The following is a 15,540-nucleotide window of genomic DNA, read 5'->3' as shown; positions in this document are numbered from 1 at the left end:
AGCCTTCTCGAGATGCCTACCTCAGGACACTGTAGTTCACTCTTCACCTCACTGAGAATGTTTAAATGTGATTTTAGAATTGAGAAGAGATTATTTTCTGCTCATTGCCTTTACTAGAGAGGAACTAAAACTCTGCCCACTAAAGAAATCAGATGTGAATTAAGACACTGCCGCGACATTACTAATCAGCCTCTGTTGTCAGTCCAGACACACACACAAAGGCTAAGAAGAAAGGGTACTTTTAAAGTTTTATAAAGGATAAACTTTCAGATAACATTTCCATTTAAGATCAGATATCCAGATACTGCTTTATACACAGAATAGTTAATTTTAGAGTGAAAAGAATCTCCTGTTGGATTTTTCAGGAATGAACAGGATAAAAATGGAAGCATTATTCCCAGACACCTTCCCTCATACTGTGACTTAGCCAAAGTGAGTATGAACTCAAGTAAACCCGAGTCAGCCTCAAGTAAATATATTGTCTGTTCTTCCAGGAAGTCTGGATCTGCCATTTTAAAGCTTGCAGATGTAAAATATATCCAAAAGCAAACGACTTGGAGTAACTTCTGTGGTGTCCCATATCTAAGAGGCAGATCAAGGAAAATGGTACCAATGCTTCTACCAGCAGTGGTAAACCAAAACTTCCCATGACTCATTTGTCCCAAATATATAAGAGCTCAAATAGAAAACAGTTGCAAGTGTAGTAAAGAAACCACAAATTAGGTAGCATTAGACTAGTTTCGAGGTTTCTTTTAGCCATTTAATTTTCATCAACAATTCTAAAGGTTGATTATTAAAGTATTAACTTTAATTTTATAATTCATTATAATTGGGGGACAAAAGTCTTTCATGGACTCGGCTAAAAAAATTAAAACACTTTTTCAAAGCATTGTTCAAAAAGTAAGTCTTTCTCGGATCCCCATTCCTGGAGTCCTCTAGTGCTTTCTGGTCATGGATTTGTGTTTTTTCACATGAGTGCTAGCACACTCTACCTACTGTTCTGTCCCTCGCCTTGTCTGCTGTAATATCTGTACACACAGAGCTGCTTTATTCTTTTAAAAGATTTCCTCATAGCCTCAACATAATGATATGCCATAATTAGCGTATTTAACTGGCGGACCCCATCTGATGGATATCTAGGTTGTGACTAGTGTGTTGCTAGTACACACAATACTGGAATGAATATCCTTGTTTATGCTGTTTTATGTACTTGCCTTCATTTTTAAAAATTGTGCAATAAGTACAAAGTGGAGTAATTAAAAGGAAACTTGAATGCTTGAAACTCAGCATTGAAGGCATTTGTGAATCCGTCTGCGCTTGTGCTCCACCTCCCTCCCTGCAAAAGCACCATTGCCGGTAAAGGATATCTAAAGAAACTGTGATCTGAATGTTGGAAACATGTTTACCTATTGCTGAGTTAAAATACCTTACTTTCCAGATTTCAAATCAGTTGAAGCAGTAAATTTCTCAACACATTTCTGTTTTTTTCCCTCACGGTATTTGAATATTTGTCCATCACAACATGTGTTGCTAGCCTATGGCGAATCACAGATGTATCCCAAGGATAGACATGTAACAGGGAATGCCAATATCCCAAAGACTGGGGATGATTTAGAGGGTCACAGTGGTCACAGTGTGGTCCTCATAATAAATGATTTATTCAGAATATGTTATTTCAATCTATAGCTCTCTCTGTAGTGTATACTATTTATTATCAATTATTTTTCAATTTTGTTTTATTTGCTTAGATACATCAGTACATACTTGGAAGGTCAGTTTAAATTGCATATCCTTTTTTTCTTGTTTCTTTAAATTCAATTTGCTGACATAAATAAAGTACAACACCCAGTGCTCGTCTCATTGCGTTATTATCAATTTTTAAAACCATGAAGAGCAGATCCTTCTACTTCTTAAATCTGAATTTTGGTCTTTTCATTGGCTGTAGCTAAGTGAACTTAAGTGATCTGTCTCCTTCACAGGGAGGTATTTATGTACATGTGAAAATGTCAAAATACGACTAATAATAGTATTACAAGATGATTAAAATTAGTATCTTTTATAGGCTAATTTTCTATATTTCTAGGGCCGTGATATAATCTATGATATCACTACTTTCAGAAATAAATCCTCTTATTGGGATTCTGTGTTTTACTAGATTGGGTTCATGGATTTTGGGAATCAGACTGTCAGAATTTGAAACCTGGCTTTGCCCATTACTTAGCTTGGTGACTCTGTTAATTAATAATAAACTAATTTTGCCTTAGTTTCCCTATATGTAAAATGAAGATTATTATTATAGCACGAAGAGATTATGTGAGTTTATCTATGTCAAGTACGTAGATCTGATGCCTGGCACATAGCAAGCTGTCATTGTTTTATTCTTATTATTAACATTATTTTTAGTGGGGAGAAAGTTTTATATTTAATTCCATGTTAGATTTGAAGATAATTTCATTGTTCATCATAAAAGCTCTTAAGGAAAAAAAAAGTTATTTGGGGCAGGTTAGAGCGCAAAGCTCTTTAAATTAGGAACAATGTTTATTACTTTCAATGAATATAGTGCCCTCTGGTGGAAATGTTTCAGTGCGTTCCCCTCCCCCCAGGAGAAGCTTCTCCGTGAATATCTGATTTTTTCAGTGCGTCTATTCCTGAAATGTAGCTTGCAAGTTAAATCATATTTTAATTGGCAGAGAAGAGACCTGTCACTTAAAGGTGTCCCAAAGCAAGTGACTTGTAAAGTGGAGTAAACTTTTGTCGGGCTGCATCAGCATCCAGTGAAAAACCATCTATGTAGGACTGCAGATCCGTTTGTATCTCTAAACTCAACTAACTTTTCAAATGCCCAAGTAAAATGAAATAGACTCTGTAGGGGAAAAATGCAAAAAAAAGGTTGTTGGGTTTTTTTAAAAAAATATTTATTCATGGGAGACTCACAGAGAGAGGCAGCGACACAGGCAGAGGGAGAAGTGGGCTCCCTGCAGGAAGCCCGATACGGAACTTGATCCCAGGACCCTAGGATCAATCATGACCTGAGCCGAAGGCAGATGCTCAACCATTGAGTCACCCAGGCGCCTACCCCTCTGTCCCTTTTAAAATTTTTTATTTCAAAGACCCATCTCTGGCTTGGTCTAGTTTTTAACTGAAATTTTTGTTTTTGTGTTTGCCAAATCAGATTTTCTGTCAGGTTTTGTCCCACTTGATTCTGTTTGAGCAGATTGGTGACTTTCGTGTCTCAGTCCCCAGAAATGCCCAGTGAATGGAAGAAGAAAGGAAGACATTGGAGAGCTTCAGGAGTTGAGGGGAGATGATCTCTGGGTGGAAGCTTGGGGCCGACAACTTGCTTAGAGCCCTCGCTTTTATGTAATAGTGAAGGGGGAAAATGTACGTGTGAAAGTTGATTTTTTTTTTTTTCCATAACATGAACCTTTTTGTTTGTTTCATAGTACAAACCGGGTTGGACCTCGTATCTTTGAATTGGCTCACTGGTCTCATTAACCAGTATTAACACTTACTGAATTTTTTTGAAGGGGGAAAAAAAATGAAACAAACAGGAAAAAAAAGGACTCTGCGCAGGCCCTATTCTAATATATAGGACAATGAGCTTGGGGGGTGGGTGGGAATAAGGCCTGTTAAGGAAATCAGTTAGGGTGTTAGGGAAGTGAGGTGGGTAGGGTAGAGGCGGGGCGCCTTTTTGTATAGTGGTTGATGGGAAGAGTTTGGGGTCAGAGTTGAGTTTCTCTTGGGTTAGACATTGACTAGTTTTGTTTGCTATCACCCTCTCTTGGTCTCCTTTGCCTTCTTTGTAAAGTGGTGATAATGACAGCAAACATACCCAGCTGCTGTGATGCCTATCTCCCAAAACATTGTCTTAGGTACTTAGGCCTATAGAAAGCCACCAAAGGTTTTTTTTTTAATTTTTTATTTGGGCAGCCTGGGTGGCTCAGTGGTTTAGTGCCACCTTCAGCCCAGGGCATGATCCTGGAGACCCAGGATCGAGTCCCACATCGGGCTCCCTACATGGAGCCTGCTTCTCCCTCTGCCTGTCTCTCTGCCTCTCTCTCTGTGTGTCTCTCATGAATAAATAAATAAAATCTTTAAAAATAAATAAATAAATAAATAAATAAATTATTTAATTATAAATTATTATAAATTATTTATTTATTTATTTATTTATTTATTTTAAAGATTTTTGAGACACACAGAGAGGCAGAGACATAGGCAGAGGGAGACACAGGCTCCCTGCAGGGGAGCCGGGTGTAGGATTTGATCCCAGGGCCTCAGGATCCCCACCTGGTAGCCTTATTTTTTTCCTCACTTTTCTGGTCCCTGTGTCCTTTGGGGGGCGGGGTGTGAAGAGCTTGTGGTGTGCAGTTTCAGATAGACGTGCTTCCTATAACTTGTATCCGTTTGGGCACTTTTGCTTCTATATGGCAAAAATACGTTTGCAGAGGACAGACAGACAGCAGTCGGGAGGAGATGATGAAGAGGCACGTGCTCTGACCCGGCTCTTTCCCCATCAGATTATTAACAGGGCGTCTGTGACAAGCAGGCACACTCAAGTTCCACATGAAGGACATTTCCGCCCCTGCAAGTGTGCCGGTGGCAAGGTTTTCCCGTTTCTCAGCACACAAATACTGAAATCATGCAGCAATTTAAAATATCCCCGCGTTTTAAAATGTTATTGCCAAGAGAAAGTGACATGCAATTTTGCCCTTTTGGTGATAATCCTAGTGATCATAAACCATGGTGTGCTGGGCTCCTGTCACACATTAACAGACCTCTTTGTTGGAATGAGGCCCCAACCTGGGGTGCCAGTATCCTCCCAGACAGAACAGGAAAAATAAAGCCTGTATAACAACCTCACCAGACTGCCAGCCCTAGCCGGTTCAGAAACTTTTGGTAAAGTGCAGCCAGAGAGTATTTTTAATGCTATAGGAATTTTAAAAGTATCACACACACACACACACACACGCACGCACGCACACTTTCCCCTTTGAAGATGTGCCGTCCACCAGGCCAGAGTCTAAATTCTCCAGGTCTGTCTTAATCTGTACTTCAAATTATAAACACGTGTGTGTGTGTGTTTTTCTTTTTTGCAGGGCCTGCTTTTCAAGACAAGATGGAAAATCTTGTCTGTGCTCAGTTTGGTAAGTTGGCTTATTCCCTCTAGGAAGTGCACAAAGCACTTAAAAACATTTTATCAAAAGCGAATAAAATAGCTAAGGGACGCTGCAACCCAGTGTTGCTTAAAGCACAGATGCTAAGGTTTGCTAAAAGCCAGATTTATACGTAGGCTATTTTTTAAAATTCTTTTTCCAATGGTTTGTTTTGTTTTGTTTTTTCTAATCCAATTTATGTGGTGAGTTTGTGGCAGACACATCTAGCTACTGGGATTTTTCCAGCTTGGATATTCTCTCTACTTTTTGAATTTTGTGTTTCTGCAGCATAAATTAGCATGAGGTGCTTAAGCACACACACACACACACACACACACACACACCCAAAGACAAACTGAAAAAGCGTCACAACTTTACAGGAGTGGGGTGGTTGAGTGACAGGATGTTGGTAGGAATGTGGTGATAGAAAGTGGGTGGATATGGCAGGGAAGGAAGACTGGTAGGCACGGGGAAAAAGGGAGGGGTTCTGGTTAAAAAGCCTTTTTTTCTTCCCTTGGTTAGAAAAAGGAGAAACAGTTTTCTAAATACTGTAGAAATCATTATTTTCATCTTGGATTTGCAGGAAGCTATCAGTTGTCAAAATTCACTCTATCTAAGCAACATTATTGAAGACTGTTCTTTGGAATTTCCAAAAAGAGATTCATTGCACTTTTTTTTTGTTTTTCTTTGAAGGCTTCTAAAGATCTATGAAATGGGAGCTAAAAACATGAAATCAACTGATTCAATTCCTCTCATGCAATAAAGTGAGATGTAATAGTATATAAAGAAATGAAAAAAAAAGAAATGAATTTGGGGTTTCCATGTGTATATTCCATTTATCTTAATGTGGATGAATCTCTTATCTAGATCTGGACAGTTATCTCTTGAACAACGCAAGAGGTTGGGGAACAGACCCCTGCACTGTCAAAAAGCCACACATAACTTTGATTCCCCAAAAACTTAACTAATAGCCTACTCTTGACCCAAAGCCTTACTGTTAATACAGTCAACTAACACATATGTTGTATGTTATATGTATATTACTGTTTTCTTACAATAAAAGTAAGCTAGAGAAGAGAAACTGTTAAGAAAATCACAAGAGAAAATACATTTACAGCACTATTCTGTAAAAAAATTGGTGTTTAATTGGACCCATGCAGTTCAAACCCATATTGTTCAATGGTCAACTGTTTTCATTTGTCTGGATGAAGTAAGATGAGGTGGTAAATGCTTGTAGACTTTATTACATGAAATTTAGAAATTTAGGTGGAAAATCTCTTTGATAGGAAGTCTTAAGAGCCATGAAAGATGTTTGATGCCACATTTTCCTAAGAAAATCTTCTCAAAGATCAAATTCCTGTGTATATGCCCAATAAACACTTTGGAAAATCGTGCACACAAAGATGGGTTATTTATAACAAAGCACCCAGTAAATGCATGCAACACGATAAATATATTTGTAACCATTAAAATAATAGTTATAAGGGCTATGTGGCATATGGAAAACTTTATTATTTCAGTCTAATTTTATGAAGCAGAAAAAATTATTTGTGCTATGACTATAATTTTGTTTTTTTAAGAAAAGACTCTTTAGCTTCTCCTTTCCCACAGACTTTGCTCTCCATCTGTGTATTTCTAAGCCCCAGCCAAGTGCATTATGTATCACAGGTGCACCACTTTGTAGAGTTAATGTGTTAAGTAAGTCAATTACATATTTTTGAATGTTAATAGTGATTTATAGTAAGCTTTTTTGACTGGGGGTGATTCCCTTTATTTTCCCTGTGATGTGGTTATACTCCTTTTACTTTTTTCCTAAAAGAAAAAAAAAAAGGAGAACCAGTTGATGTCTTGAGCTTTTTATAGAAGGAGAGGAGGAAGGGGTGTTGGGAAGAAGGAAGCAGGCCCCATGTGCAGTCCAGACAATACCATGAATCTTCAAACTTCTGCAGTTGACTGAATTTGCCAGTGGCAAACAAGTTATTCTCTAGTCTCTAAGATCAAGGTTTCTCCTGGTGGGGATCCACATCTAGCATGGGGTAAGATCCTTGGGGCATTTGTTAACCGTACATCGCCAGGATCCAGTCATGTGATTGCTCCTTAAAGAACAGTGTTAGGCTGCTGCTGGAATAATGCCTGGGCCCCCACCTCTAGGAAATCCTGTTTCAGATGGTGTCAGTTGGGGTCTTGGAATGAGTGTTTTCTTCAAGTGCCCAGTTGACGCTGGTCATCAGCCAGGTGTAGGAGCTGCAGCAAGATTATGTGTTTTTTTTCTTAGCACAGTGATTTGAGAAAGCCATCATAGTCAATGGCAAAAACTCCCTTAGGCTATCCATTCTTTAACTTGAGGTATCTTAAAAGAACTCTGAACGTGCTCGCCAGCTTTTTGACTGGCTTCTTTGTCCAAAGTAGACATTTATTATTATGGCATTGGCATTTGTCATTTCGGCACTTGTTAGTGCTGATGCACGGGTGAACATTGGGTGCATGATCGCTGAGGCCACTTTCCAGAAAGTTTTGACCCCAGTCATACCAAATAAACTTCAAAAAAACAAGGGGAAACTTTGCGGTTTAAGATCCAGGTTATTGCACTATATTGTCTAAATTCACATGGTAAGTGTGTAAGCTCACCTTGAACTTTGCTTGCTGAGAGTTGACCAGAGAATCAGGCCATTGCAGGCCTAAACTGCAGAAAAATGCCAGAGAGGCACCCCATACCCCAGAGAGGAGCAGAGCCTCTTGGGAAGGAGGTAAAGGCCAGGCCAGGCTTTTCTTAAGTCCCTTCTTTGTGTGTACTACCTCCCTTCTTTACTTACTTTCGATGGATTCTAATTTCTTCACCAAGCTGTGGGCCTTTGTTGAGAGTTTAAGAAATCATTATGACAGTTTTAATAGTATCTTCTGGCTGACTTCCAATAGTATGCCCTCAGGAACTTCCTTGTTGTAGGGAATTTCACCCAGCTAGTTGGAGGTGAAGGGATTCTGGGATGGTTTGTCCTTTGGCCACTTGTTCCAAATTAATAAGTGCTGAGTGACATTTGGACACTCTTCTTTCATCTCCTTGTTGGGGCGCCTGGTGGTGTCCCGGCCTGTGTGTGATCATCACGTCTCCCACCCCATATCAACTGGAAGATTGATTTCTTCTTCCTTTCTGGAAGTCTAAATTTATTCCCTGGGTGTTTTGCAGTTGCTGGTGGTCAGGGACAGCTGTTCCACCATGCTTGACTCTGAATAATTCTCTGTGATGAAGTCAGCAAAATAATACTGTAAGAGAAGCCAAGAAAACAAAGGCCTTCATGGTCTTTTCTCATTAAGGGCTGAGGAGAGGAAGATCACCTCCTCTTCTTGGTTTAAAAAAAAAAAGGCAGGAAAAGATAAGATCCTAAACATATTTGAGGCAACAAGATTCAAAAATCCCCCCCCCTATTATATAATTACTATTTGGTCATTCTAGAACAGCTGATCAGCAAAAAATGAGAAAATTAAAAAAAAAAACATTGTTATCTGATCATCAAAACCACACTAACATTTTCTCATATATTTGTCTTTTTTCAATATAAATGTGAACAAAAAAGGTTGGAAAACCTTCTATATTCTTTTTTTTGTAGCCAGCTTTTCCATTTAGCATGTCATGAGCATCTTTCCATTTCCATTAATATTTGTCTACAATAATTTTTGATTAGCTGTTATTATTGGAAAAGTAACACACACACGACAAAAAATTCAAACAGTTCAAAGACTATTCATGGGAAGTAAGTCTCTTTCACACCGAGACCCCCAGCCTTTCTCTCCTCTTCCTCAAAAACATTGCTACTGGCTTCCTGAGTGTTCTAGAAATACTCTACATACATATGTTTGCTTGGGTGTATAGGTCTTTTTTAAATTTAACATATCCTAGAGAGCTTTCTAAATTCACACTTAGAGATGTATTCATTCTTTGCCAGGATTATGTAATATTCCACTCTATTGATGTACCAAATTTATTTAAACAGTCCCTTATACTGGATATTTAGATTCCTTTTTGATTGTACAGTTATTAAGCTGTGCTACAATATGCATCCCTGTACGTAAATCTTCATGCCTTATGCTGTTAACGTATAAGGTCATTTTGCAGAAGTAGACTTCCTGGATCTAAAAATTACATGCATTTGAAGTTCTAATAGATGTTCTACTGCCCTCCAAAAAGGTTATGTCATTTAACACCAGTCCCAACAGTGCATCAAAATGTTCCTTTCCTCCTACTCTGGCCAGTGATGTCCATTATCAGACATTTTAGTCTTTATAATTCTGATAGGTAGAGACTGGATTCTCATTGTTTATGAATGGACTTGAGCATATTTCTGTTTGCAAACACCCTACAATATCCTATAGGGGGCTATACTATAATTTATTTATCCAGTTCTTCTATAGAGAGACCTACGGGTTGATGCTATTTTTCTACCGTTAATAAATGATGTTGCAGTCAATACTCTTGTACGTAAATTTTTGTGCCTTCCTTTAGCTTTCTCCTTTCTTCCAGGTTCTTTGGAATGTTTGTTAGTGAAGTATAGGAATTCCTTAAGAAGTACAATTTTGACATGGTTTGCTTTTATCAAACGAAACAAGTAATTGCCGATTCACCAGGTGTGTTGCAGGGGGTGGGGTTGGGGGGTGGGGATTTGTTTGGGGCGCTACTTTCTTGTGCAATAAATGATTTAAGGTTGTCATAAAAAGTGTATTTTTCACCAGGCACCTAGTGTTCCCAACCAGCTCGTTTTTCAGCTTGCATATCCATATGTTTTTGACTAAGCCATAAATGGAAGTTTCATTTGAAGTTATTTTGCTTCCCAGTACATGTCATGCATTTCATTCCATATTATTTTAGTCCTTTTCCTTTCCAGCATTCTATTTCTCAGACACCAGTGAAGATCGAGTTGTGAGTTTTCAGTTCTGCCAAGAGTTACAGATTTGCAGGGCTGGAAGAAAATAAAGTAAAAAATATTGTTTAATGTGGGTGACTTCGTCCTGGCTCACAAAACTTTCATTTAGCTGCTTCAAAGCTCACACTTCAAATATCAAGAAAAATATTCCGTTTCTACTTCTGTCAACTGCTGGAATGCCTGAATTAATTAGAATGGAACTCTAATCGCTCCCCAAGTGGAATTGGATCAGCCCATCCTAATAAAATGAACACTCAGAGCAGCCACAAATGGGAAGGCTTCTGAGCTCCTTGCTTCTGTAGTTGGTCTGTCTCTATGGCCTGAGACGCTGCCATCGAAGGATATTCCACTGGAGACCTCACTTCTCCAGTCTACAGCATGTCTCAGTCTTTTGTGCATGGTCTTCTCCTCTGTCTCTGCCCTAGTTTTAAACACAAAACTCATTTTCCCTGCAATTTGAGGGAGTCCCAGGGCCCAAACTGTATTAAAATACCTGGCTTTGGCCTGACACATTTCTTCCTGAGACATACTTCCATATCTGCCTTTGCTAGTGCCTTCTCCAGACCCAACTCTGCCCTTTGCGATTGTCCAGTTTTTCATCTGTCAAGAAGGCCAACGTGGAATAACTCCTCCAGCTCCAACTCTGGAAAGTCAAGGGCCTCAAGCTGTACAGTCAGTTAACTCTTAGGGCTCAGATTCCCCTCCGAAGCAAACTTAATTCTTTAAAGTCCGGTGTCCTGTTGTCAGGTACGGTTGTCCAGAATGTTTCTTCTGTAAGACTGTTCTGACCAGTCCCATAGAGCAATTCCTCATCCTGCCTTCCCAGCTGCCTTGTTTGTTTGTTTGTTTGTTTGTTTTTGAACATGAGATTTTCCCCCCTTTTCCAAAAACTTGAGATAGAATTGACATAACATTATATTAGTTTCAGTGGTAGGATGTGATGATTTGTTACAGGTGCATGTTGCGAAATGCAACTGTAAATCGTTAACATCGTCACCACATAGTCACAAAATTCTTTTTCTTGTGATGAGGACAATCGAGATGTACTCTGATAGCCCCGTTCAAATATATGATACACTACTGCTAACTGTACATTACATCCCATGACTAATTTATTTTATAACCGGAAGTCGGTACCTCCTGACAAACTTCACTCAGTTATTTCTAAGTAACAGTTGGGATCTGGTGTGGGGGTGGGGAGCTGGGAGGAACAGTGGGTGTGAAGTCTTAGAATCCTTAGCACCTGGGGTTCTCTCCCCTTCAAACCCTGGTCAGTTCTCAAAACCATTGTTTATCTGGGGGGGGGGGTTGTTCCTCAAAGATAAAAATGTTACTGTACAATGGCCCATACGTGACGCAGTTTCTCCTGACCCTGCCAGACTGAGATTTTTCAGTCTCCAGGGAGTTTAGGGTGTGGATAGGGAAGTTTTTCTTGTTTTTTTTTTTAATACATTACCTTTTATTTTCAAATAATATTAAACTTACAGAAGAGTTTCCAGTACAAGGAACTCCCATATACCCTTTGTCCAGATTTGCCTTTGTTAATTGTTTATGATTTGCCACATTTGCTTATCTCACTTTCTCTGTATGTTCATATATCTTTTCCTTTCATTTTTTTTTTCCTGAACCTTTTGAGATTAAGTTGGAGACCTCATGCATGCGCTTTTATCCCTCAGTACTTCAGACTGTTATTTTCTAAAAGGGTATGTTCTTACATAAGCACAGTATAGGTATCCAGATCAGGAAATTTAACACTGGGACAAATATTATTGTCTAATCCACATCCGTGTTTGCAAATTTCTTCATTTGCCACCACAGTGTCCCTTTCGGCTATTTTGGTTTGTGGTCCAGGGTCTATCACGGACCATGCACTACGTTTAGTTGTCCTGTTTATTTAATCTCTTTTCACCTGGAATGATTCCTGGGTGTCCCTGCCCCCCATGTTTTTGGATCGTGACATTTTGGAAGAGTATAGGCCAGTTATTTTGTAGATTGTTTTTTAATTTGGATTTGTCTGGTGTTTCCTCATGGTTTAGATTTAGGTTATACATTTTTGGCAGGAATGCCACAGAAGTGATGATGTCTTCTTCTCAATGTCTCCTCTATCAGGAGGCACATAATGTCAGTTTGTCCCAATCTGGGAGATGTTGGCTTTGATCCCTTGGCTAAGGTGGTGTGTGTGGAAGATGGGGGAAGAGCAGCGTTTGCTTGGGTCAACTGGCTCCTCTACTGAGTATGTTCTATAAAGACAATGCAATATGATGAGACCCTTTTTGTTCCACCGAGTCTCTGTAAGGTGTGGCCTTAGGTCAAGTGAACCCTTCTTGGGACGATGAGCAAATGTCACTGCCAGCATGCTCAGTTAGCTTCACGGAACGTTTTTAAATTAACCGATAACGGTCTGTATACCCTGATACACAGAGGTAGAGTTTTAGAATGAAACTCTGATGCCTGCATTCATTTATTCCCTGTTATTGCCTCTTACAAAGTAAATACATAATGCGAAAGGATACATACAAATAATTAAGTTGTGGTAAAGGGAGACCATGGCTGAGGAAATAGTAAAGCCAGGAAGAAGAATGTATATACCCCAGGCCCTATGTGGTTGCTAGAGGTGCATGTGTGCATTTTGGTTTTGAGATTTGGGGGCTCTCACAAAGAGCAAGGCATGTTCATTTATGGAAGTCAAAGCATTTATGAGGTCAAGCCTCACCTGGTGTCGAGGAAAAAATGTAGTTTTTCCATATATAGATACCAAAGAGGGAGTTCTCCCTTCAATTCCCCATAAGCGATCTGGACACTGCTCCAGGCGGCAGTGTTCAAAACTCACAGCAGTGAACACCAAGAGTCTTGGAGACTTTCCTGGGTCATGGCATGATCTCAGCACCAGTCAGGAATACCTGAAGACCCAAACAAGGGTACACCCCAGACCCAGTTTGATTCAGGATAAACTTAGGAAAATCCAGAGTTGTAGCTCTGTTTGTTGTTGCTGTGTGTTTTTATTTGTTTTTAAGAACAAAACCCCCTTGGGGGAAAAAAAAAAAAAAACCCTTGGCCTGCCCTCCCAAATAAAACTTAGAGATACAGGTCTTATTTTGTTTTGCCCAGGATCAGAATCTCCTCTTGTAAGTTTTTAAAAGCAGAGCTGCTCTGGTTTCTAGCTCCCCTGACCACCTCCCCCCTCTAAAGCTTATTCTCTTCTTCCTCAAAGGTAGTCCTGAACACCTCACAGGGCCGAGAGACAATAGCCCAGAGACATTAATCTCAGGGAGGGTACCCCCACAACTTCTCTGAATTTCTTCAGAATTTTTCATTTTCTGGTGGTTTCCCATGTAGTCTGAGCAGTGAGCCAAAAAGAGATGTCTATCACTCTGGACTGAGGTCAACTGCAGTGCTGGCCACAGCCATGAGGCCCCAGGGCCCTGGTCCCCACCCCTCCTACTCTGCTCCTCAGCCACGTGGGCCACCCTATTTTGCACAAGTACTCCAGACCCACAGGACAGGCAACTTCCCACCTTAGGATTGTGTATTTACTGTTCCTCGTCCTGGAATGGCCCCCACCCTGATTTCTGCACTTCATTCAGATTTCTTAGATCACACATCACCTCCTCATAAAGGCCTTCCTTAACTTCTGTGCCTAATATAGTTCCACATTTGTTTGTACAAAGCCCTTATCATCTGTCTTCCTACTAGACTAACCTCTCAGAAGGCCAGGACCTTTCCATCTTGTTCCCTCTAGCACCTGGAAATAGTGCCTTATACCTGGCTGGGGCTCAGCAGATATTTAGTGGGTGAATAATTAAATGAACTGTAGAACACTGGAGAGAAAACGTCAACTCTTGTCCTAATACCCAAACACTACCATTACTAATTCTTTGGTACTTTTTCATTTCAAAGGTAATTAATTTTTTGGGGGGGGAGTGTCACTAGCAATTTTATAAGATCTAGGGGTACAGTCCTCAAAATTTGCATATATTCCCAAAATTTGACATAAAATTTTTACCAGATTGCCTAATCCTGCTACCCCTGGTTAAATTCTTTTTTGTTTGTTTGTTTTTTCCACTGAGTAGTCCTGGCCTGATGCAAATAACCCACCCGCCTCGCATTATTTTTGCTAATCTGATTGCTGAAAAATGGCTCTTATTTTCATTTGCATTTCTATGATTCCTTGTGAGGTTGATAATTTTTCCATGTTTGATTTCTAATTGCTTGTTCTATTTCATAATTGTTCTTTCACTATTTCTTGGAGTGACTGTTGTATGAGCTCTTTAAATAATAAAGATGTTTACTAAAACGGTACATTACAGGAAGAAAACAGATGAAAAATTAGCCTTCCACGCTGACAACTTTTTCTCTGCCTCTCGTGGAACACAGCTGTAGATTCCTTTTCTGTTATTTTGCTTGGGTTGCCACACTTCGCACCTGGAGTAGTTTTAAAATCATTCAGGAAAGCGAACCAATAAAAAGCTACAATAAACTCTCTCCTGACTAATGAAAATAAATGCATGAATCAGAGTTTCCATTTCCTGCTAGGATAAAAGTGCACCTATTGTCTGAAGATAATAAAACAGTTTTGGTTTTGCTATTGCCAGGCCATTGAATTAAATTCAGAGACACAAAGATAACTTTGTGGAGAACAGTGAAGCGCCCAATTTCCTTTTTTCCAAGTTATTTGCCTGCGTTCACTAGCTATGTTCATAGATGTGCTTCCTGTCACGGGCCACTTTTGATAAATCTTGTGACATCCCATAAATCAGATGGAATCTGAGTAGCATATGGTGGTCCTGCTTTAGGTAGAAGAAATAGGATTTCTTTACAGCAGAAGGATCCAGAAGAAATCAGCAACCCGATTTGTTCTGGACATATTACATGTGACTTGTTCTGGATGTTTTATAATGATGAAAAATGATGTCTAAATCTTTTAAATGTCAATAAAATATATATTCTACGTAACACATGTGCTAGGAAAGTATAAAAACCAGTGTTACGGGCATTTCCATCGCGTACACCAAGGAGAGCAGAGTTGCCTGGATCCTTGCACACTGGTTTGTCAACTGCCTTACTGTGTAGATGAGTAGATGGGATAGCAAGTAGGAAAATCATCTTCTGGTCCTAAAAATTCAGGGTTTTCTGTAAAGTTAATGCAGCTTGGGTTAGCCTTCGAAAACCATAGGAGACGGGGTATCTGGAAAACCTAAGATCCACCTGTCAAATACAGAGGCACCTGGAAGTGGTTTTAAGGCTTGCCCCAGTGAGGCCGGGAAAGTGGATGAATGCACACATACCCCAGAGCTCGGTCCTTATCAACCGCGCCGGCTGAGAAATTGCCTTGTGGTTATTCTCACCCAGAATTGGAATAAAAGGCTCAGTGTGAAGTTGGGAAAGTACAACTTCTTGGTTTAATACGTTACAGATTTTTGGAACCAAATGCACCCTGAAGTGAAGAGTTGCTTTTTTTTTTTCTTTCT

General features: G+C 39.6%; 1 protein-coding gene across 2 annotated transcripts in view; it reads left to right on the top strand.

The window, feature by feature from the left end:
• Positions 1-15,540, top strand: part of WWTR1 (WW domain containing transcription regulator 1) — a 132,599-nt gene that overhangs the window by 79,643 nt on the left and 37,416 nt on the right. Inside the window, exon 4 of one of the 2 annotated variants that reach the window (XM_055321116.1) lies at positions 5,100-5,147. The exons of the other annotated variant lie outside the window; for it this stretch is intronic. Within the exon in view, the coding sequence (XP_055177091.1) occupies positions 5,100-5,147 (48 nt within the window). The remainder of the gene's footprint in view (positions 1-5,099; positions 5,148-15,540) is intronic. 2 annotated transcript variants of the gene reach the window in all.

Source organism: Nyctereutes procyonoides, unplaced genomic scaffold (genome assembly GCF_905146905.1).
Source record: "Nyctereutes procyonoides isolate TBG_1078 unplaced genomic scaffold, NYPRO_anot_genome, whole genome shotgun sequence".
Taxonomy (NCBI): Eukaryota; Metazoa; Chordata; class Mammalia; order Carnivora; family Canidae; genus Nyctereutes; species Nyctereutes procyonoides.
This window is presented reverse-complemented; position numbering and strand designations above follow the sequence as displayed.